Genomic DNA, 25,384 nt, shown 5'->3' on the forward strand with positions numbered 1-25,384 from the left:
ATTTCAATCCACTGCGCTACCATAGGCTTGCATTATGTGTAACTAAAAAAAGAATATTTTCAAGAAAATAAAAGAGTATACTTAACACAAGCAGAAATTTGCTTATACAGCATGTCAAACCTAAAATTAGCGAAATAAAATCCAGTCCCCATTACAATTGCACTTGTCAATAGGGTTTTATCCAGGATTTTTCTTCAGCGTAGAAGAGGAAGGGGTTGCAAAAACGTCTACCTGTTGACTTAGTCTAACGGTCAACCGTGGAGACTGTCGGTCCTCCCCTTACGAATGAGGACATGTCTACTAGGCATACGGTTATATATTAAAGGGGCATCTTTTTTTTTCTTTTTTTTTTACACTAAAGTATTAGAAGAGCATATATTTGAGCATTTATATCCATAATTTATTTACAGAGCCTACCAAGAGCTTTTGTTAAGTAGACCAAGAGCTTACAAAGTATAATCTAGACGAAGATATATCCTTGCAAGAAATTCAAGGACATTTTGGTGGCGGACATCAATGTCTCCATGGACGGCATGCAGGGCTAAACCGCTCAGCTTTTATGCCCTGTTGAACTTCTTAGCCAGGTGTTTACCCTTCTATTTGTTGAGAACTTCTTTTTGGAGCAGTCGTAGTCGACCGCTTCAATTTTATTAATATGTATTTTTTTAGAATTGAAAAAAATTCGGAATAGGGGATTCAAACCAGGTATCCCCCCTAGATACGGCCCTACTTGCCAATAAAATAAAAATTGTGGACTGCTGAGGCAATTATCTATGACGTTCATAATTCTTTGAGTTAAAAATTATTCGGCTTACAAGCAAAAAGGCTTTTATTGACCAATCAGATTCAAGATTTAAGGTATTTTCTTTAATATAGAAATAAATTGGAACTTGAAACAGAATTTTTTCTATCTGTAACATGAATCTAAGAAAATACCCAAAAGCGTTCTCATTTTCTACTTCTGAAATTCAATTACAACCTTAAAATCCAGAAAAACTCGATGTCATTCATTTAACTTTACTTTTCGACCGATTCGACTATGCTCTAGCTCAGGCACGAACAAGAATGAATATAAATGACAATGAGCCCAAACTTATTACAACAATTTGTTACAATAAATAAGGGTTGTTTTGCCGTCCCGCAACTCTATTCTCTCTTGAAGACACGAGCACCAATTGCGGTTTACTGAAAACTAAGTAGATTCATTGAATAAAAAGTTCTCTTTAAAGAATTGGTTTTCTATACATTTTCAAGAAATGGATACAAGTGGAAGAAAATATGGAAAAATAAGACCTAAATGAATTGTAAAAATGTTTTACGTTAAGAAGTTTTACTCCAAATACATGTGGCGTTGCCGCCTCTGACGGCCCTGAAAGTCTACCACCATTTTTGCTTTACTGAAAACTTAATAAATAGCTTGAATTGGAATTGAACTTTTCAAATCAAATTTCAGTAAATTTGAAAAACATCGATTTGGAAGGAAAAAATCATTGTTGATAATGTATTATGTTCTAGAAAAAGAAAACTAAATTAAAGTATAACAGTTCAAAATAGGATGAAAGCTTTTAATCGACATCGAACAGATATAAAATTTCTAACTGGATATTTCGAACACATATACAGTCTTCATCATCAGCAGTAAAACTAAAAGACATCAATAAAAATAAACAACATTTATGCCCAATAAACTAATTACATATTTTTTTTCAGTATCCCAAAAATCTTTAGTGGAGAGTAGAGGAAAAATCGGTACTTTTATTATTTTTGCTTTGGTCTGAACGGATATGGATAAACTATTGCCGCATCCAAAGGAATCGTTGCAAGGGGCCTGTAAGAAAAAAAAATAATTTGGCTTGAAATTGCCTGCAAAACCTGGTATATATCATTTTCCATAGTGTTATGACCTACTTTAGATAATTATTAATTTAAAACATTTTTTCTACCAAACAAGTTTTTCAAAGAAAAGTAAAGGGCTCCATTAAATTAAGAATGATCAAAAATTAAGGTAAAAAGTCCTCCAAGCGTTAAACTACCCCAAATCACTCTCAATAAATAAATGGAACTCAAAACGAACAGAAATTACAACAATTAGCTGAGTCAAACTCAAAACGAGCTAAAATTAACACGAGTAGGGCCCCATGCCTTTTCAAGACACAAACACAATTTGCGCTTTGCTAAAAAAAAAAAAAAAAAAAAAAAAAAAAAAAAAAAAAAAAAAAAAAAAAAAAAAAAAAAATGACCCTGGACTGTCAATTTGATTGTCACATACTGACATTTGTTCCTTGAAGTTTTGATAATTTTTTATTTATGAAATTAAGAAAGGTGAAAACATTTCAAACGTTTCCAAACAATTGCAGAATTTTGGAGGGTCCCTAAAAACATAGTTTCTAGACCGTTCTACAATACTCAACAAAATGGCTGTCTCAAAATTTCGACTGGATGAGTTAGGAAAATATATGGGCTTGAGAGAAGGACTTTTTGCCTCCAATCAATTATTACTCTTAAAAAGGGCAACAGACACTCGTGCTTTAGTTGGAGTGCAAGGGGGGAACTTTCCCCCTTCATATGTCTAGTAAAACATCTTAAACAAGTAAAAAAGTGAAAGCATTTTAAATATATTTTGTTTTTAGTAAAGTGCAAATAATATTCTGGTCTTGAGAAGGTATAGGGGAGGGCATGTCAAAGACATAATTCACAGAACTTTCAACTAAGCTGAATAAAATGGCTATTTCGAAATTCTATTAGACACATTTCGGGAAATTATTGTCATGGGGGGGGGGCTGTTTTCCACCAATCACTTTTGACTAAAAAAAGACACTTGTCATTTCAATCCCCAATCAAATGAGCCTTCTTTTTAAGTTTCTACGACAAAAAATGGCCATCTCAAAATTTTACCAATGCGTGGAACATGGGGTGTGGGGGGAGTTCTGCTTGCAATCCATCTGGTCCAGGCAATTTATTTGATTTGAATGACTTCAACGTCGCTTCTGAGTGGCGATGGGCTTTGTTCTGATAGGGAGATGGTTAATTTCCTAAAAACGGCAGGGTCAGGATTAAATGCAGGGTTCAACTTTTCTTTAAAATGTTGTTTCTACCTCTCTCTTATTCCTATTACGTCGTTGATGGGAGTCCCGTCCTTATGCAGGATTATATCCGTAAGCGTAGTTTTGCATCTCGACAGCTCTCGTTTTCTTTTATACACAGCATGGGTATTACCCTTTTGGAAGCCGAGCTCACATTGGTCGTATTTGTTATAAATGTACGCGATTAGAGCACACTTAATCTTCTTTTCCTTTAGTCGCTTAATGTGCTTATAAGTGTCTCTGTTTTCTGGGTCTTGCCTATTAGTGACAGCACGCTTGTCCTTACACAGTTGAATTATCTCATTGGTGATCCATAACTTTTCGGAGCAGTTATGTCTACCAATGATTGTTTCGACTGTCTGTATGAAGTTCTTAGTGCTCTTGTCGACTAAGGCGTCTATGTTTATTTCCTCTGGACTCATTGAAGAATTCTCTAAGATGGTTTTGAGATCCAAATCAAGATTATTCCGGTGACGCTTGCGAGTCTACTTGTCTTTCAGAAGATCCCCAAACTTTTTTTCTTGAGTTTTGTATCCAACTTCAGACGGAGGTGGAAAGATACCACTACCAGTGTGTGATCGATGTGAAGCTACCTCCTACAAAATCGACTGTGTCAAACATGCTAGCTTTCCAGCCTTTTGGTACGAGCACATAATCGATGCAGTTTCAGGTAATCTCCACATGAATTTTCGTCGCTTTCTGTATTTGAAAGGAGTGTTGGTCACGAATAGCTTGCTATCCTGGCAGTATTCCAGAAGGTACTCGCTTCTTCTGTTTCTGGTACCATGTTCACATTTTCCTATGACGTCCCCATTACTGACGGAATTCATACCCAGTACTGCATTTAAGTCTCCAATGATAAGATTTATGTCTTTTTTTGGAATGGGCCAAAGTCTGTGAGGCTTTGGGGTTGGCTATAAAATTTCTCTGAGCCTTCATCGCTACGAGAAGAATCCGGAACATAAATCTGGATGATGCTCAGGTTCGCAGGCTCGAGCCTTTGAGTCGGATATCACTGATAAGTTTGGAGACTGGAGTCGTGGAGATTAGCGATTTTTTGCTTTCTCTGAAAGAATAAATCATACTTCTTAGCGATGACTTTCATCATTACGACCTGACAAAATTAGTGTCGTGTCCCCAATCTTTTCAACACCAGTTACTGGAAGATGGGTTTCTTACAGACCAATGACGTCCCATTTATACCTGTTGATTTCTCGTACAAGTAGATCCTTCTTTCATTTTTTAGCCATGGTTCTTACATTTGGGGTTCCTATTGCCAATGTTGTTTTAGGGGTAAAAAGGGGGCGGGGGTCTGATGCAGGACTTGTCACGTTAGAAATTTTGATAGCGGTTTAGCTGGTCGTTAGGTCATCATTAATCTTTCTGGCGGAGCCAGTCGTGACATCGTAGGCTTCCCCGGACATGGTATCTGGTTAGTTGGCTATCCCAGACGCAGTATCTGGTTCGTCGGTTGCCCCAGACGCGGTAGATGGTGCCGTATGGTCTTTGGATACAACCCCGGACGCGGTAGCACTGGTTCTTTCAAGTTTTCTTGTCTTCATCATTGTAAAATTTGAGAGCAATATCTGAGAAGATTGGATATTCAGCTGTATTTTAAGACAGTGGTAAGCTACTCCTCTCTGTCTCTAGTAAGATCCGTTGACTCGTGCATAGGTTAATCTGCCCTTTACAGTTGTTCTCCTACAGAGAGTCCTTTCATTTGGTGTCCTGCAGGGCCAATACAATTTTATTATTGATTAGAGGAGGTTTGACGTCTGCCTGGATATGTCCACACGCCGGTGGATCATGTGAATTACCATCTAATTGACTCAGGACACTAAAACTTTGGTTATTGGATTGCTAGTGAAAATTGGTCCCCTGTGTACCAAAGAAATGACGTCGACTACAAGGCTTTGTCCCTCTTAAATTTATTGAAGAGTAATTATGAAGCCCATTTTTTGGTGAAAAAAAAAATTAAAACATGCTCTACCGATTAATCCTTACATTACTACGACTTTTAAAAAACTTTTAAGGAAAAAAAATCAGTTTGTTCAAGCAAGGACTTGTCATACGGTGTAACAATTTAAGAAAGTTCCTGAAAAAAAAAAATTGAGAAAAAAAGCTTCTGAATTTTAAAATAGTAGAGTTAAGGATCTGTATTCAAATAAGTCAAAGCAATGGTACAGGAGAACTAAAGAGATTTGTAGCAAAAACCTCGCTGAAGTTAATTTTCCTTCCTACTGTACACAAATTTATATCTCCATGCATGGATGCCTCAATTTCATTTTATGAACCACCGAGGGCTGAGTCCCCCTTGATCTACACCTCCTCATTTTATATTCGGAGGTATCCTTTATTTCTAAAATACTTTCCGCTATCCGCCACATGGGGACGCGCCTGGTGCCTATGGGGAGGCTAGATTCTCAGTACAGGTTTGTTAGGAGATGTTTGGTTCCCTTTTCAGAGACTTGCTAATAAGCAAGAGATACTCTTTACTTATTGTTTATCATCTAACCGTAAAAACGTATCATCTTGTGCGTGTGGTGTGAAGTGCAACGCACGAAAAGCAATTTCGATTATATTCATTTTTCTTATTTGACGATGAGAACTAATACAACTTAGCTCTTTTAAAATTATTGTGTTTTTTTACCAAAAATGGAACTATATTCTGTAACATATAATTATGATTTGTCCATTTTTTATTCTTATAAATTATGGATGTATATTTTGAAAAAAAAATTGAATATGTTGGCAAAACATATCATTCAATTGGAAGAAACTTCTAGCGAAATTTGCAAACCTTTTTTTTGTATTTTCTCCCTCCTTCCCACACATTCTCTCTCTTTCTCTCTCTCTCTCTCTCTCTCTCTCTCTCTCTCTCTCTCTCTGTCTCTTCACTATGTTTACTTTCCGTCTTTTTTACTGTCTTCTGTCGTGAACGTAACCATATTGTTCTCTATTATGGGAGGGAATAAAGATTTTGGGCTAGTTTAATATTTGAGTCAAAGTACCTAGGATAGTGAAAATAAACAATTACCCACATCAGAAACTCTTTGGATTTTGATATGTTTATCCTTTCTTTCTTTCCCTCTCTCTCTTTCCCCTTTTTCTTTCCCTCTCTCTCCTTTATTTGGAAGATTATTTGAGATCAGTGCCTTGTATTTGGGCAATGTTTTTCGGTTGTTGTTTTTTGAAAATATGTCTTATCTTCTAGGCTGGACACTTGTGCGCTACTGATTTGAACCTTGACAGTTATGCTGTATAAGCACTAGATATACGAATTGATAGTATTCATTTGAAGATCATTCTTTAAAAAAAACTCTGAAACAAAATTGAAACTGAATTTCTGGAGACTGAAAAAACATTGAAGTACTCAGTTTTGTTGAAATCAAGCATGGCTTTGATCCCCAGAGCTACCTTTGACTGGGATCTGTATGATCATTTCGCAAAAGCTTTTTGCCTTGCAAATCCAAAGTTTGTTAGAAGCGCGATTGAAGATTACATTAGGCCAGTCTTTCAACACGGTGACATAGTTCTTGAAGTGGAATGCGGTTCTAATAATGGCTATATGTATTTGTCAAAGTTGTGTCAAGGATCACGAGGAGCTTGCATTTACTATCAAGGGAGCTGGTTGACTCCAAATGAATTTCAGTTTCTAAGTGGAAGGGAGACAGCCAAGGATTGGAAAAGGTCGATTCGACATTGTGGAAAGAGTATGAAACTTCTCCTTAATAAAGGAATCCTAACCAGTCATCCCATAGCCTGTGATTGTAACTCATGTAGGAATTCAGCCCGAATGGTAAGTTTTCATTAACTATAAATACTAAAATATTTAATACTAAATAAATACGAATAAAATATTAAAGTATTAAATATTTCTTTTTAACCAAGCTTAACATGAGACCATTTCCCTGCTTCGTTTTCAACACATCTTTTCTGTGCTTCTTGTTTCCTTGAATACGGCAAGGTCATATCCAGGGGGATAGCTGGGTCCCCCCCCCGTTTGTTTGACTTGTAAATACGTAAAAAAATGTATATAAATAAATTTTCGATGCGTTTTTAATTTTTTGTTCTCGATCATGAATCTTGGATACACCCTTGGAATGGGGTACCCTGGACGATATACATATGTATATATATATATACATATATATATATATATATATATATATATATATATATATATATATATATATATATATATATATATATATATATATATACAGATATGACAAATATCTGATTTGAGCTTGTTTTTTTTTTAATTTTATATGAAACAGAGAGGAAGATGCTTATACATCCGTACTCATATTACGGTTATTTTATACCTGTGATTGGCAGTTTTAAAATCGCCCAAGCAGATATGAATTCCAACGTGAGAAAATTCATCTTACCTTTGACCAATTTATAATTTTCCTTAAAGTCTTTAATTCTTTTCGATAATGGATCTAATTTTTATCTGCAAATAACAGGGCTAGTGATCAGCATTAACCATCAATATTACCAACTAAAGCCAACAGTCTTTAATCAAATACTGGATTTGGTATCAATGAGGATATCCAATGTCAACATTTTATAATGCATTTTTAGATATACCTACAATTAAGCCTGTCCTAAACGGACATTCATCAAATAGTTCATGGTGATGAACTGTAAGTAAGGAGTGACTCGACCCGATAGTAATCAAAACTCTAAAAAATAGAATTTTGATAAAAATAGTTACATCAATAGAATTGGTTTTTCATGCTAAATCCAAACACATGAAATTTATGCAGTTTAATGCTACCCATCAAAGGCTACTCTAGTGCTACCCTAAGAAAATTTGCCCTTTTTTGAATAAAGAAGGAAAACACCCCCAATCGGTCAAGCGATCTTTATGAAAATTAAATAGAAAAAAAAAGTTTTTTTAACTGAAAGTAAGGAGCGACATTAAAACTTAAAACGAACAGAAATTACTCCGTGTATGAAAGGGGCTGTTCCTCCATCAACGTCCCGCTCTTTACGCTAAAGTTTTACTCTTTCTCTCAATTCTACTTTATTAAACAGTAAATAACTTTAGCGGAAAGAGCGGGACGTTGAGGGTTGAACAGCCCCTTTCATACACGGAGTAAATTCTGTTTATTTTAAGTTTTAATGTCGCTCTTTACTTTCAGTTAAAAAAACTAGTTTTTTTTATTTAATTTCTGAACCTTTTTGAATTAATGCATGTTTTTATTTTGGGTCTCCGCAATTAATAATAAAATTAAAAATAATGAAATTTGCGAATTAATTTTATTTTTTTGCTAAATGGCTTTCTCTTAGTTTTGATCAGACGATTATGAGAAAAGATGCCCACCGAATTTTCGGTTACTTAAAAAGGCAATTAGAATTCTCAATTTTAAACGAACGTTTTTATTAGTAAAAAATAAACATAACTTACAAATTAACTTACGTAACGAACTTCTATATTCCTAATTTTTTATTATGTATCTGAGGGGGTTTGCCCCCTCGTTAATACCTCACTCTTTACACTAAAGCTTTAATTTTGTCCAAATTCTTTAAGATTGACCCCTGAATCACAAAGGCTGTAGAATAAATAGTTGAAATTACTAAAAATACTGTAGGGTAAAGAGCGAGCTATTTAGGAAGAGATGGACCCCCCATATGCGTAATAATCTCTGTTTGTTTTAAGTATTAATGCTGGTCCTTACTTCCAGTTGAAAAAACTTTTCCATATTTATTTTTTTACTGTTTTTTAAAAATAATGCTAGAAAATCCTGCGCCTTCTTCATGGAATTTCTCTTCTCCCATGACCAATTCCTCCAAGGGAAGATCCCCCCACGTAGCCCCCTCCCCTCAACCCTCCCCCCAACCAAAGTCATCCTGAAAATGTATATACACTTTCAAATAATCATTACTGTATGTAAACGCTGGTCAAAGTTTGTAACTTGCAGTCCCTCCCCTGGGGACTGTGGGGGAGTAAGTGAGCCCCAAAGACATAGTTATTATGTTTACGACTATGGTGAACAAAATGGCTATCTCAAAGTTTTGATCCGTTAATTTTGGGAAAAAATGAGCGTGGGAGGGGGTCTAGGTGCCCTCCAATATTTTTGGTCACTTAAAAAGGGCACTAAAACTTTTAATTTCGGTTAGAATGAGCCCTCTTGCGACATTCTAGGACTACTTGATAGATGCATTAGATTACAATGATCTATTTATGACCTATTTTGATCCATCTTATTTACTATGATTGACTCGTGTTGCAACGGTTGAATGTTTATAGCCTTGTTTGTCCGCGCAGGAGTAGCTATGTCATACAAAAACGCTCGGTAAAACAGTTGCTTGGCAAAGAACGCCAAGTGTTTCTTGGGCCATTACGGTGAAAGTTTAAAAGAATGTCGAAAAGGATGTTGAACTAAATCGGAACGCGCTATGTGCGTTCAGGGTCTTAAAAGGGCGTAACTGTGATGCTTCAAGAACAGTTAAGAATGTCAAGTTGAATTTTTCAGCAGATTTCATGGAACTCAGACAGATATTGAACGAAATCAAAATACTCTAGATGCCGATAGTCGAAAGGGTGTATCTACAATATTTCCCGAAAGATCAGGGGCATTAAGTTGAACCTTTCAGGGGATGAAAGGCAGAGTTTGTATCCATGTTCTTAAGATATCATATCATCAAAATCTTAGAAATGGATAAGGATGGTAGGTAAAAGGTTTCTGGGGACTTTTCAGGAGATATTTGAGTGAAAAGAAAACTCCCTAAGTATATTCAGGTTGTCAAAAGGGCATGGCATATATGCAATATCTCTGGAACAACTTAAGGTATCAGACAGGGCCTTAGCAGGATTTTTTTTTTCGTTTTTTTTACAAAAGAGACTTTTTTAGGATTACGCAAAAAAGCAAAAAAAAAAATGCATACAAAATTTCTTCATATCCATTTTTATTAAATTTTACGAGTCAGACGAGCAGTTCAGGGGGGGGGGTTCAAACCCCTTAACCTCCACCCCTGGATACGGTCGTGGGATCAGTAGTTCCTGAAGGGAATAATTAACGGAATCAAAAAACACAGTGTGCATTTAGGCTGTCAAAAGGGTATTTCTGCAATATCTCAGGTAAAAAAAAACTATCAGCCATGAAGACATCTCGGTTAAACCTTCAGAACCAAGGGAATCTCAACTGGAAATAAACCTGGTTGAATTGATTTTCGCATCCTATTTTTTAGATAAATATTCTGAATTCTTTTTTATAAATTAGCCCCAAATTTATTCATTTAACGAACAAGCATTTAAATCAAAACATACTACTATAAATGCTTATGATAAAACCATCGATCATTGTTCGTCTATGTTCTTGTTGTAATATGATGGGGATCAATATGGCTTCAGCCCTACAATAAGCCAGGCATTATGTAGCTTTTTAATTCACTTATTTAAATAATATATCCTTTACTCATCCATCCAAAGTCTTTTTTATAACACTCATGTATCCAAAATTGGCGAGACTTAAAGGAATCAAGATCAATACGTGTATTAGACGCTCGTCTACATTCATAAATATTTTTCATCTTGTCTTTTAACGGCAAGCTAATCATCCAATGAAAATGCAGGAAAGTGTTTACTCAACACAACACCATAAAACTAATTATTCTATCGGCATTTGATGATTCGTTTGACGTAAGGTCCGTAAAACACCTAATGAAAATGAGCCTTAATAATATTCAAGGAGCAAGTTTGTACTGTTCAAGGTTAACACAATAATTTAAAACACACACTGGCGGGGTCAAGGACTAATGCGCATCCGACTTGAACTCAGATCTATATTTTTATAGGTCCATCAGGGAAAATTAATTCTGAATAATACATTGTGTGCACTGGATTAACGACCCCTCTTGACTACTAAGGTACTTGCGTTGACCCTATAACACATTGTTACTTGGATGTAACTACTTACTTGGATATAAATGCTGATAATTATATATATTATAGTTACTTATATAATTATAGTTACTTATATAATCATAAATATAATTAGCATAATCAGTTGGTTATATTATACATATAAATATAAAACACTTGATTATAAATATAAAAATATAAATTATAAAAAGTACAAAAAAATTATAAAAATAGTTAATTATAAATATAAAATGAAATCAGTTGATAATAAATATAATTATAATTACTTATATATACTTCCTTGGATATAATTACCTGGAGGAGTGATATTAATACTTCGTAACAACTTGTGCTGTTACGTAGAGTTGTTACTACTCTACATTTTAGAAGGGGCTAAACTCTTGACTTTGATTAATCAACCCTTTACGTCCTAACCCAAGAGAGAAAGTGAAATTGTTTTTCTATAGTTCGGGTTGAAAAGTATCCTTTAATATCATTTTTTTTGTCTATGACGTATCTTTGAAAGCCAATCACATTATTCATTAAGGGTGCGTCAGAAAAGCCAGACAAATAAACCCACCGTTTTAAACCTAATTAGTTCTTATGTGTTCCTTTATGAAATTGTCTGCCGGTAAAAAGAAACAAAAGTAAAATTCTGCCTTATTGGTCCTCCTCTGTGAAATTTTAAGCCAGTAAAGAGAAGAAAAAGTACCGTGTAGCCTACTAGATATTTCTTTCATAATCCGGATTGATTAAGTCTCAATGTAGGTCCTTGCATTAGATTTCCAAAATAGATAGATTGGAACTCTGTTCAACCTTAGTTCCAAGAAAACTCATGTTGATTCTTATTTTAATATCATAAATAGCATAAAACACCATATTCTGGAAACCAGTAAACCAAGGGCATATCCAGGGCGTAATGGGTTTGAAAACCCCTCCCCCAAATGTTTGTCCGAATCACCAAGACTCAACAAAAATCAATATAAGCAATTTTTATGTGTTTTTTGAAGCTTTTTGTGACCTCTCTCCCCCCCCCGAAAAAAAACTTTCGTAAAATACCCCACAGGGAAATCCTGGATACGGCCCTGCAGTAAACCCAGTGAAAAACTAACAGATATTGGTTCAAAAATCTAGGGTCAATAGAAGCCCTGGTGCTGACGATTTTTGTGTTTCTGCAAACCACTAAAATTCCTAGCATAGTCCTTTCCTGTTCATTTTATTTTGACACGACTGAAATCTTGTGGTTGTATTGCGGTCCTTAGACCAATACACCGTTATTCTTCAACGCAAGAGTAGGGATTTCTTTTTTCTCTCTTACGGTATGTGTTCATTGCGCAATTATGTGGTATTTTAGGTTTCTGTAATCCTTATATTATAGCGTTCTAGCGTTTAAAACGCGTTTACGAAGTTTAAAGGTTAAGAAAAACTTATGTATTTTTATGCAAAAACTTACATAAGCAAAATAATTTTTTTTGGAAAATTGAAGCGTTTGGTAGGTAAGATTGTAGGTTTGCATAAACAGAGGTGCCAATTCACGAAGATTTAAATGGGGAGGGAAGATTTTTTTCATTTTCTAGAGATACAAAATAGAGATTTCTCAAAATTGCCCCGTTCCCGCTCCCCTAATTAGTGCCCCTATGCATAACATGAAACTTCTAAAAGTTAAGTTCATTCATATATTCTGCATTTAACTCAGATGAAATTCGTCTACACATCTTATCGCATGTTATATATTACCAAAATACTCAATTACACTAATCTAAACTGCGAAATTAAATAAAAAAAGCAATAAATTAGACTTAGAAATTTTTCTGTTTAGGCTATTCATTTCCCGTCACAAACTGCGTTGAAAAGCATATCGTCTAATGATTCGTGGCAAATTTCGAACGCTCATACCGGCAACTAAGGTGAATTTGCATAAGCGTTTTTTGTCGCATAAATTAACGAAACGCTATTATATTAAGACAGTATAGCAGCTTTAAAGGAAGAATTATTACTATAAACATAATGCAAGCAGTAGCAGCCAAAATTATTTGCTAGGCATTGTTCGAGTCTGGACCGTGTTTTTAATCCTTTAAGTACGGTTTTATCGATTTACTTAAATAAATAAAGGTAATAAAAAAGTGTTAAATTTTTACACCCTACGCAAGTCCACTGACCTGTGTTATGACACGGTCTTCTACCCAAAATCAGAGTGAAATTTATTTCCGATTCCCCTTCCTGTTATTCCTAAGCCTTCCAAAAGATAGAGGGCGATTTGTGCTTTACCCAAACGGTTTGCATTTCAAACAGTGTGTTTCTTATTTGTAAAAACTACAACAATACAAGAAGAAAAATAATATCCCAGGGTAAATCAAGGCTATAAGTAAACATGATGTATCCCTCCTCCCACTCCCTCATACTGTCTAAAGGGCTTGAGTGTCATTTGATTTTAATTTAAAAAGGATTATATTTTGAATGGTGTGGTTTTTACTGGTTATATATATATATATATATATATATATATATATATATATATATATATATATATATATATATATATATATATATATATATATATATATATATATATATATATATATATATATATATATATATATATATATAATATATATATAATATATATATATATATATATATATATATATATTTATATATATATATATATATATATATATATATATATATATATATATATATATATATATATATATATATATATATATAAAAATAAGTTGTCTGTCTGTGGATGTGTGGATGGATGTGTCAGGTGACGTCACCTGAAAAAACTGGATTAGGTGACGTCAAAACTGAAAAAACTAAAAAAAGGCAAAAACTACAAAAAAACTAAAAACTAATAAAAAAAATAAAAAAGCTAAAAAACTAAAAAAACTATAAAGGTAAAAACCAATAAAAAACTAAAAAAAAAACTGAAAAAACTAAAAAAAGGCAAAAACTACAAAAAAAACTAAAAACTAATAAAAAAAGTAAAAAAGCTAAAAAACTAAAAAAACTAAAAAAACTAAAAAAATGTAAAAAACTAAAAAAAATAAAAAATAAAAAAAAACTAAAAAAAAGGAAAAAACTGAAAAATAAGCTAAAATAAAGGTAAAACCAATAAAAAACTAAAAAAAAAAAAGGAAAAAACTAATAAATGACGACACTCAAAGAGAAAGCGACCAGGACAAAAAACTAAAAAAAAAGGCAAAAACTACAAAAAAACTAAAAACTAATAAAAAAAATAAAAAAGCTAAAAAACTAAAAAAACTAAAAAAAGGTAAAAAACTAAAAAAACTAAAAACTAAAAAAAAACTAAAAAAGGTAAAAACTAAAAGAACTAAAAAAGAAAAAAATAAATGACGACACTCAAAGAGAAAGCGACCAGGACAAAAGGAATGTTCGATTAGCAATCAACAAAGCACCGGGACACAGGGAGTATAAATGACGACCAGGACACAAGTAAAAAAAAAAAAATTAACAAAACTAAAAAGAAGGTAAAAACTACAAAAAAACTAAAAAGAAAAAAAAACTAAAAACTAATAAAAAAACTAAAAAATCTAAAAATCTAAATAAACTAAAAAAGAAAAAAAAAGGAAAAAAATAAAGGAGAAAAACAAAACTAAAAAACGAATGTATATACAGACCGGTACACCGGGATACAAATGACGACCGGGACACAGGGAATATAAATAACGACCGGGACACAGGGACACAACTACAACGGGGACACCGGGGGAAACAGGGGGATATAAATGACGACCGGGACAAAAAAACTAAAAAGAAATAAAAACTAAAAACTAATAAAAAAAACTAAAAAATCTAAAAATCTAAATAAGCTAAAAAAGAAAAAAAAAGGAAAAAAATAAAGGAGAAAAACAAAACTAAAAAACGAATGTATATACAGACCGGGACACCGGGATACAAATGATGACCGGGACCCGGGACACAGGGAATATAAATGACGACCGGGACACAGGGACACAACTACAACGGGGACACCGGGGGAAACAGGGGGATAACCTGACAATCTATTTATATGCAAAGACAATGGGACAGCAAAGAATGTTGTATATTCGCAAGTTTTACGTAGTTAAAACCATATATATATATATCTATATTCACAGGTGGGACATAGGGACACAACTACAATGGCGCGTAACTATTATGGCGCGTAACGACTTACGCGCGCGGGGGGGCTTGGGGGGGGCGCGAAGCGCCCCCACCAACTAGGTGTTGGGGTGGCGCGAAGCGCCACCCCAACAGCTAGTATATATATATAAGAGAATTTAATGTGGCGAAACCCTATAGACAAGTGTATTCTCCTGATGAGCCCTTGTGTTGGGTTGTTGCCTCTGAATTATTTGTCTTTATTGTTTCTATTGTTTGGTAAATGACGACTTACACTTATTGACGACATGACTGCCTGTCCATGGATTATTCTTTATGGTTGATTGTTTATGGCTATGCTGTTTGACCTATGTGATCGTATGGATGAGTAGAGTTAAGGCCTCATTCAAGTGCTGGTCTATATTAATCACTAATTTAGGAAAACAGTCTTCCTTTTCTCCTTCTGTCTCTCTCTTTTTTTTCTTTTTTTTTTGTGTGTGTGTCTGTGTGTGTTTGTGCTGTTGCATTGGTGATTTCTCTTTTCATGATATATATATATATATATATATATATATATATATATATATATATATATATATATATATATATATATACATATATATATATATATATATATATATATATATATATATATATATATATATATATATATATATATATATATATATATATATATATATATATATATATATATATATATATATAGTAGTTACTCTGTTTAAGTTTTATGTAGATTTCTCTTATGTGTATAATACTAAATTTGCATTATATTTGTCTTTTTTTTTGTTCTACTCTAAAGACGCCTTTTTTCATACGCGCGAAATATTCATTTGATTTTTGATCTATTCGTTTTCTCCACTGGCCATAGACTCGTTTATCAGTTTCAGATTCTTTTCTTGGCTTTAAGGTTATCTATCGATATAATATTCAATGTCAAATTTTAAATGTTATAATTAAAAAAGAGAAAAGTTAAATATATTTTGTGCTCAACAAAGCGCAAATGATTCCGTGGCTATCAGAAGGATGACCCCACTCCTTTTTATAATAGTTTACATTCCTCATAAGATTGGCATCCTGGCTCATTTTAATTTTTGATCATTTTAGGCTTCATTTGTTCATCTATTGTAGTATCTGTTATTTTATCTCTTATACAACGGTTCATTTAAATTTCTGTTCGTTTTCAGTTTAAGGTATGTATTGATAGTAATTTCTGTTCATCTCTTTTGGAATTATTACCATACATGACTATATTTCTGCTTATATGAAGCTCTAATATGACTCTTCACTTTTCATTGAGAAACTTTTTTTTAACATTTTCTTAAGTTAATTTCTGTTTTTGTTTTTTTAACTGAAATTAAATAAACCAAAATTAAAGAGCTACACTAAAACTTAAAACAAACAAAACTTACACCCTATATGAGGGGGTATTGCCCCCTTCATTCTTCATTCTTTACCCTAAATCTGATTAAAAATGATTAGAATGTCTTATTCCAATTAAACAACCTTTGTGTTAAAGTAGTCGTTCTTAAGGTTTTTGGACAAAAATTCAAACTTCAGCGTGAAGAGTGTGGGACTGAGGAAGGCTAGCCCCCCTGCTCATATACGAAATAATTTCTATTCGTTTTGAGTTTAAATGTTACTTTAACTTACTTTCATTTGGGAAAATAAACTTTTAGTATTTTTTTTAAGAATTAACGACGGTTCTTGACTACTAAGGTCCCGTATTACCAAGCTAAGGTCAAATCCACTGCGCCACCACAGGACACTTTTATTATTTAATTTCTTTCTTATCGATTTTCAAATAATGCCGGCAAATATACCTCTCCCATCCAATAAACGCGAATGTGTGATCATTCTTCTGGCGAAATAAAATAATTGTAAAATATTGTTGATAGGTCCTCGAAACCTTTTCTGTAGGATTATTTGATATGCTGAATCTGATGGTGCGATTTTCATTAAAAACTTTTGACTTTATGGAGGTGTTAGCCCTCCCCCTCCTTTGGTGAAAATCAGACAATTTTTTTCAGGCTCGAAGGTTTTGTTGGGTAATTTTAAACTTAATAATTTCTTTATTCGAAATCAGCAGAAAAAGTCAATTCTTTTGATATATTAATCGTCATCAAAATTCCTTTTTATAATCTCGGTTACTATTGTGTTGAGTCGTTCTTTATTATAGTTCAATATACCACGAACTGTTTGGTAGTTTTATTTTCGATTAGTAATAAGGGGATTCGATCCGGGTTGCAGCGGTAACTTGCAACCTAGTAAGAATTAAATAAAAAAAAACTAGTTTTTTAACTGTAAGTAAGGAGCGACATTAAAACTTAAAACGAACAGAAATTACTCCGTATATGAAATGGGTTGTCCCGTCCTCAGCGCCTCGCTCTTTACGCTAAAGTTTGACTCTTTGCCACAATTCTACTTTTTAAAACAATTAAAAGTTTTAGCTCAAAATTTTTCTCAAAATCATTCTATCAAAACTATAAGAATGCCATTTAGCCAAAAAAAATAAATATGCAAATTTCGTTTTAATTATTCATCTGCGTAGAGGCAAAATCAAAACATGCATTGATTCAAAAACGTTCAGAAATTAAATAAAAAAACAAGTTTTTTAACGGAAAGTAAGGAGCGACATTAAAACTTAAAACGAACAGAATTTACTTCGTATATGAAAGGGGCTGCTTCTTCATCAACGGCCCGCTCTTTACGCTAAAGTTTTTTACTGTTTTAAAAGATTCGGTCTATCTTGTCCATTATAAACTGTTTTAGTATGTCTGACCAAACTATTTATAATTGATTGGGCGGTCTTGTCCTAGTGTTCAGAGCAGGGACAAGCGATCCCAATAAACGACAGAAATCTAAAAGCCGACATATAATTTCTCTGAAATCGTAGAAGAACCTCGTAACTTCTTTTTTTGGGGGGGCTCCGAGATAGAGACATTTAGCTTTAACTTCTGTCATTAGGAAGCGTAAATTGGAAATGTAAATGGGGTGGAATTTCCTTTTTAAAATTCAGGAAAGGCTTTTCCCTAGAATTGTTCTAGTATACCTGCTAGGTTATACACACTATAATAAAAGAAAGGGTGAGATGGTTTGGTCAAGTTCTGTGGATGAAGGAAGACAGATTGCCGAAGATTGTCCTTTTCGGCCAACTGTCTAGGGCTAAACGGAAAGCAGGTCGTCCTTGTCTTGGGTGGGAGAATGGCATAAATAATGATCTAAAGGAAATGGGAGCTTCCTGAGAGGCTGTAAAGAGGGAGGCTTTGAATAGAATGGGATGGAGGAGGAGCATGCGTAGTTGTGTTGGCCCCAGGTGGCTTGGTACTGCGGTGAGTTGTTAGTAGCTGTTATTAGTATACTTGCTAGGAAAATGACAAAAATAACCTCAAAAAGAATGTCATTTGATCAATTTGCTGTTCAAATTTTCTTTGGTGCCACCCGGTTTTACTGAAAACTTTGCCGACACAATTCCATTATCATTTGAATCAAATTTCATAATCAGATCCCAAATTCTCAATAGGTTTCAACGATAAGTAGTCCCATGGGAGAGTTCGCTTATGGACCCTTGCCTTTGAGACAGTCAGCCAACGTTGAAGCTCACAAAATGATGATGAGGCATCAAATCCTCTTAAGGAATGTTAGAGTAAATTAAAAGTGTAATTAATATCAAGTAACGTATGAGGAAAGTTAGAAACGCAGCTAGGAACTTTAGTGGAAACGTTTCAACCTTGGTAGAAAAGAGGAGGTGTTTGTACAAACAATTTTTGGGTAGTAGATCATATAAGAATAAGAGGAATGTAAGGGAGTTAGAAAGGGCATTGAGGTATAAATTGAGGAGGAGTGAAATGAAGGCCTGGGATAAAATTGCTGAGGATCTGGAAGATGCAGCCAAAGGCATAAGAGGGATGAGTATGTTTGGAGTTCTCCTAGTTAAAGACGGGAGTGGGGTCGGGGTGTAAATTACTGGTAAGGAAAGTGCTAAGGATAAATGAGCAGAACACTTTAAGAATGTGTTAAAAGAATGTTTCAGAATCATGCTTTATTCTCAGTTCTTCTGTACTCTCTTTTATTGTTTATAAACAGGCATTTTATTCAGTGTATCGAAGAGCCTTTTGTAAAGGTCTTAACCTTGTATGATAAACCAGACAAGTATACAAAAGTGATTAGTGAATGTACGAGAATAATGTTGCTGCGGTTAATGTAGTAAATGAAGCTAGTACCTGGTTTGGTGTTAAATCAGGAGTTAAGTAGGGTTGTGTCCTATCCTCATTCAAGGAACAGTTTAATAGATATTATCCTAAGCAACACGAAAAAGGCTATGGGAGAGCATGGATCCAAATTGGAAGAGAAAATATCCTAGACTTAGATTATGCGGATGACTTAATTGTCCTAGATAAAAATGTTGGCAAAACAAATTAATTTTTGGAGAGTTTGAGCATTCAGGTGCAAGAATAGATTTGAAAACTAATGGTTAGAAGATGAGCTTGTTTAAACTATGAGCAAATGAACATGAAGGGTTGATACTAGGTAACGAGAAGATTGATCCAGTGGATAGTCTCACCTGTTTGGGAAGAATTATTAATAAAGATGGTGGAATTAATGGTGTAAATTAAAACTCCCCGTCCACACTAATCCCCATCTCCAATTTTCTCATACTCATTCACATTTACATTTATAAATCGCATAGCATCCATTTACAAAACTCTCTGTCATACAACTCTTCTCCTTCATTACTCCTCACCGCCAAACACCCCACCTATAAAGTTACAAACTTAGCTAAATCGAAAGAGTTTTTAAATATCTTAAAAAAAAGCAAAAAAAATGTGGGTGTTTAGATAGTGGAAAAGTGGAATCGAAAGCACTGGTGGTTTTTTCACAGTTGTAAAAAAAAGTCTGCAAGAATAGTAAGATAATTCTGCGAAAAAAGACTAGAATATTAGAAGCTATGGTAATTACAGTGGTCAAGAGTGATCCTGAAATTCGGTACTTTAAAAGGCAGACAAAAACTTTTTAGATGTTTTTCATAGAAACTGTCTACGAATAGTAGTAGGCGCCCGTTTGACTGCCCGTATGTAAAACAAGAAGTTGCACAAAATGTGGTTTTATCCACATTCTAGGGCCATATTGAGCGGAAAGTTGAGAAGGCTAGAACACGCTTTATGGATGGAGGATGTCAGATTGCCAAAGGTCTTCCTTTTCGGCCATGTATCTGGGGCCAAACGAAAATTAGGTCGTCACTAAATGGAGTGGGAAGAGACCAAAGGAAGAATTTAAAGGAGATCAGAACTTTTTGAGATGGGGATAAAGAACGAAGTTTTAAATGAATTGGCACGGAATAGCATTATGTACAGTTGTGTCGCCTTCAGACAGTTTGGTGCTACAGGAGATTATTATTAGCAATAGCAGTAATAGTAGTAGTAGTAGTGGCAGTAGTAGTAGTAGTAGTAGTAGTAGTAGTAGTAGTAGTAGTAGTAGTAGTAGTAGTAGTAGTAGTAGTAGTAGTAGCAGTAGTAATAGTAGTAGTAGTGGTTGTAGTAGTAGTAGTAGTAGCAGTTGTTGTTGTTGTTGCTGTTGTTGTAGTCGTAGTAGTTATGTAGTAGCATAATAGTACGTTACGAATCAGTATTTCCATATTTGTTTCCTTAATTTGTTTGATAATTTGAATAAATATGATGGCACAAATCAATTCAGCAATTTATTTCTATAGCTTTTGTCTTCATTGAGGTTTCATTGCTTTATTTTACATGCCGATCATGTCCAAGCCAATTTAAAAAAAACTGCTAACTGCACTCCCTCCCAAGTAAAAATTTGATGTCTTTTTGGGCCCTCAACACCATCTAGAAATTTAATAATGCCCCGAGCTGTTCCTGAGACAGTGCAGATACACTATTTCTATAATTTTGGTACCCTGGTTAATTTTAGTTCTCTGTTAACAGATACTAAACCAAAATGTGCTAAAATTCAAACAGATTGGACCCAGAATCTTTAGAGCCTTCTTTTCTGCTCCCACTCCCCCGATTCAAAATATAAAGGTCTACTTATCCCATCCCTGGGGCTCCCTGAAAGATTCAACTTGATCCCCAGAGCCGCTGCAACGAATTACAGACACGCAGTTTTGATCTCCTTTTAACACAAGTGTCTTTTGGTTTATCTTGCTACTAAGACATGAATAAACTCTAATTTTCACAAGGGTGTATGGTGCGAAAACTTTTAGATGGATTTTATCTATAATTTATTTCAGTTTTATTTATATTTCATAAAAACAGAGTTTTATTTTCATTCGCCAAGCAATTAACAAGATTCTAGAAAATTTGCTGTTTCGATTACTTGGATGAACACAGTGTCTTTAGATTCACCTTTAATCCCTTTCCTGAGTCAAAATTTGACGTCCACTTGATCTTATTCTTTCTAACATTCCTTGAAAGTTTCATTTTTATCCCCGAAGCCATTCCCGAGATCGGGCACATTACTCTTTTCGGTTGCAGATTATACCCTCGGAGTACCGAGGTTATAGGGGTACTAGAATTTTTAATTTTCAATTGAATTGGCGCTCTGTCAAGTTTTTATGACCGCGTTTTCCATACGAATTGGTAAGGGAGAAATTTTTGGGAGCACTTTATGGGCCCTTATTTGGGAACCTTCTCGTCCCATTAGCTTGTCTACTTTTGCAATAGAGCCCTAATAGCACAAAGACTTAAATTTATAGGTTTTGAGCCGAAAGAAAGGCTATTTGGCCCTTGTTTAGACCCCATTTCTGGGGGGAATAGCTTTTTTTGTACATTAGGCTCCTCTTTTCCCAAGAACTTTTGGTTGAACATTTCAATGCAATCAGGGACAGAACAATGATCCCTGAAAAGTTTGAAGCTCGCTGGCCCCCATTTGCAACTCTGAAAAAATCACTTGTAACTTTTAAAAAAGGCTCTAGAGCTTCCATTCTCTAATCGGATGAGCCCCCCTAAGAAAGTTCTACATCCACCCCTTCCATGTGAAGTGGCGTGGGAAAAAACAAAATACATTGAAGGCATATGGCTCTTTTCTATAGGCAACATTAGTACATTACCTCTTTATTATTTTAAAAGTGATCCCCCCTCTCAAGGCTATTTAAATCTCCTGAAAGACCCTCAGTTTGTAATTTCCTATCATTACAAATTAGAAAAACATTATCCATGTTTGATCAAGCAAAAATAATTATTTTCTGAATTTACTAATTTACTGAATTTACAGTTTTTAGAAAAATTAAAGAAATAAGAGAGGTATTTATGAGAGGATTATTACAGAAAAGGGAGAATACAGCCTAACTTTTTTACAGTTGCTTATTTAAGAAACACTCCAGGGCCTAATACTAAAGGAAACAACAAACAAACACAAAGTAGAAACAATAGGGAAATTCTTTTCAAGAAAGTGGAAATCAACTCAGTGGATATTTCGGCCCTATGTCCAAGGGCTGTCTTCAGCACAACATGAGAAAAATATATATATACATCTAACAAAATATTTTGCTAAACCAAATTATAATAGTATTAAACTAGTTACAAAAAGACCTTTGAGGCAGGCTGCCAAAAACGCAAGGTTAGCTTTGAAAACTTGAATTTTATCATTTTTTTCTGGTTTTTTAATGAATTTACTATCTAGCATCATTCTATTTATCAGTCCTGGTTGAATTTCGTTAAAGTAAGGATGCTAGGGCGGGTATTAAAAAGTTAAAAAAAAACACTGTTAGTTCTAATTCTCACATTTTAATGTGAGTTTATATATATTTATATATACATACTAGCTGTTGGGGTGGCGCTTCGCGCCACCCCAACACCTAGTTAGTGGGGGCGCTTCGCGCCATATTTATATATATATATATAATTATATATATTTATATATATAATATTTATATATATAAATATATATATATATATATATTTATAAATATATATATATATATATATATATATATATATATATATATATATATATATATATATATATATATATATATATATATATATATATATATATATATATATATATTTGTGTCCCGGTCTGTAATTTCTCTTTGAGTGTTTTTTCTTTTTAGTATTTTTTAGTTTTTTACATTTTTTCTTTTTTCAGTTTTCTTTTTCTTCTTTATTTTTCAGCTTCACTATGAAATACATATCGCCGAACCTTTGTTTTTTTTTAACTAAAATCTGGTAGGCATTGATGACCTTATCCAAGTCAAAATCCCAAACCCAATCATCATCGCTATCATTTTCAGTTTTGATATGTTTTGACTCTCGCTGTCCAGGTGGATCTTCATCTTACTGCGCGGTTTTGCGTTCTTTAGCCTCAAGCCTGTTTCCTTGCTGTTCTTTTGATTCCTCGGCACGCTTCCTTTTCTGACTTTCTCTATCAGCAGCAAGTTTTTTGGCATAGACTCTTTGAGCATCTTCATCGGCTTTTGCCATTGTAAGTTCATCAGTCATTTTAAACTTAAACATTAATAGATTTCTACGTGAACATATATGTCTTAAATATTTTTAATGACGTCAGCGTCATAGCAAAAATGACGACAACTAATTTCATGACGTCAGTCGACACAGAAACATGACGTCACCTGACCCACAGAAAGACACACAGACAGACAACTTATATATATATATATATATATATATATATATATATATATATATATATATATATATATATATATATATATATATATATATATATATATATATCTATTCACAGGTGGGACACAGGGACACAACTACAATGGCGCGTAACTAATATGGCACGTAAAGACTTACGCGCGCGGGGGGGCTTGGGGGGGCGAGAAGCGCCCCACCAACTAGGTGTTGGGATGGCACGAAGCGCCACCCCAACAGCTAGTATATATATATATATATATAAATATATATATATATATATATATATATATATGTATATATATATATTTATATATATACTAGCTGTTGGGGTGGCGCTTCGCGCCACCCCAACACCTAGCTGGTGGGGGCGCTTCGCGCCCCCCCCCCAAGCCCCCCCGCGCGCGCAAGTCGTTACGCGCCATATTAGTTACGCGCCATTGTAGTTGCGTCCCTGTGTCCCACCTATGAATATAGATATATATATATATATATATATATATATATATATATATATATATATATATATATATATATATATATATATATATATATATATATATATATATATATATTTTTAACTACGTAAAACTTGCGAATGTACAACATTCTTGGCTGTCCCATTGTCTGTGCATATAAATAGATTGTCAGGTTTAACGACTCTTGAACATGCAACATATAATTGTCCATGGGAAAAACAATCTGAGTTCAGATCTATACCTCATTATTCTTATGATTGCCCTTGAGCTTTGTTGATGGTGATTGCTAATCGAACATTCCCTGTGTCCCTGTCGTCATTTATATATCCCCCTGTGCCCCCCGGCGTCCCCGTTGTTGTTGTTTCCCTGTGTCCCGGTCGTCTTTTGTGTCCCGGTGTCCCAGTTTCTCTTTGAGTGTCGCGGTCGTAATTTATATTCCCTGTGTCGCTGTGTCCCGGTCGTCATTTTTGTCTCGGTCGTCATTTGTGTTCCGGTGTCCCGGTCTGTAATTTCTCTTTGAGTGTCCTGGTTGTCATTTATATTCCCTGTGTCCCGGTCGTCATTTGTGTCCCGGTCTGTATATACATCCGTTTTTGAATTGGTCTTTTTTTAGGTTTTAGTTTTTTACCTTTTTTTAGTTTTTTTTTCTTTTTTTTTTAGTTTTGTTTTTCTCCTTTATTTTTCTTTTTTTTTCCGTTTTCATTCTATTTTCTTTTTTAGTTTTTTTAGCTTTTTAGCTTTTTTAGTTTTCTATTAGTTTTTAGTTTTTTTTCTTTTTAGTTTTTTTGTAGTTTTCACCTTTTTTTTAGTTTTAATTTTTTTTTACTTATGTCCTGGTCATCATTTATACTCCCTGTTTCCCGGTCGTCATTTGTGTCCCGGTGCTTTGTTGATGGTGATTGCTAATCGAACATTCCTTGTGTCCCGGTCGTCATTTATATTCCCTTCGTGCCGGTGTCCCGGTCGTCATTTGTGTCCCGATGTCCCGGTCTGTAATTTCGTCAGTCGAAAACATGACGTCAGCCGACACAGAAACATGACGTCACCTGATCCACAGACAGACAGACAGACAACTTATTTTTATATATATATACTAGCTGTTGGGGTGGCGCTTCGCGCCACCCCAACACCTAGTTGGTGGGGGCGCTTCGCGCCCCCCCGCGCGCGTAAGTCGTTACGCGCCATAATAGTTACGCGCCATAA

The 25,384-nt window shown here is 34.3% G+C and overlaps 1 protein-coding gene across 1 annotated transcript in view; it reads left to right on the plus strand.

Annotated features, from left to right (window-relative positions):
- Positions 1 to 421: 421 nt before the first annotated feature.
- LOC136039133 (polycomb protein Scm-like) overlaps positions 422 to 25,384 on the plus strand; it is a 155,367-nt gene continuing 130,404 nt past the window's right edge. The window contains exons 1-2 of the mRNA XM_065722620.1: positions 422 to 584; positions 6,298 to 6,882. Of these exons, the coding sequence (XP_065578692.1) occupies positions 6,478 to 6,882 (405 nt within the window). The 5' untranslated portion in view covers positions 422 to 584; positions 6,298 to 6,477. The remainder of the gene's footprint in view (positions 585 to 6,297; positions 6,883 to 25,384) is intronic.

This window comes from Artemia franciscana, chromosome 19, assembly GCF_032884065.1.
Source record: "Artemia franciscana chromosome 19, ASM3288406v1, whole genome shotgun sequence".
Classification (NCBI taxonomy): Eukaryota; Metazoa; Arthropoda; class Branchiopoda; order Anostraca; family Artemiidae; genus Artemia; species Artemia franciscana.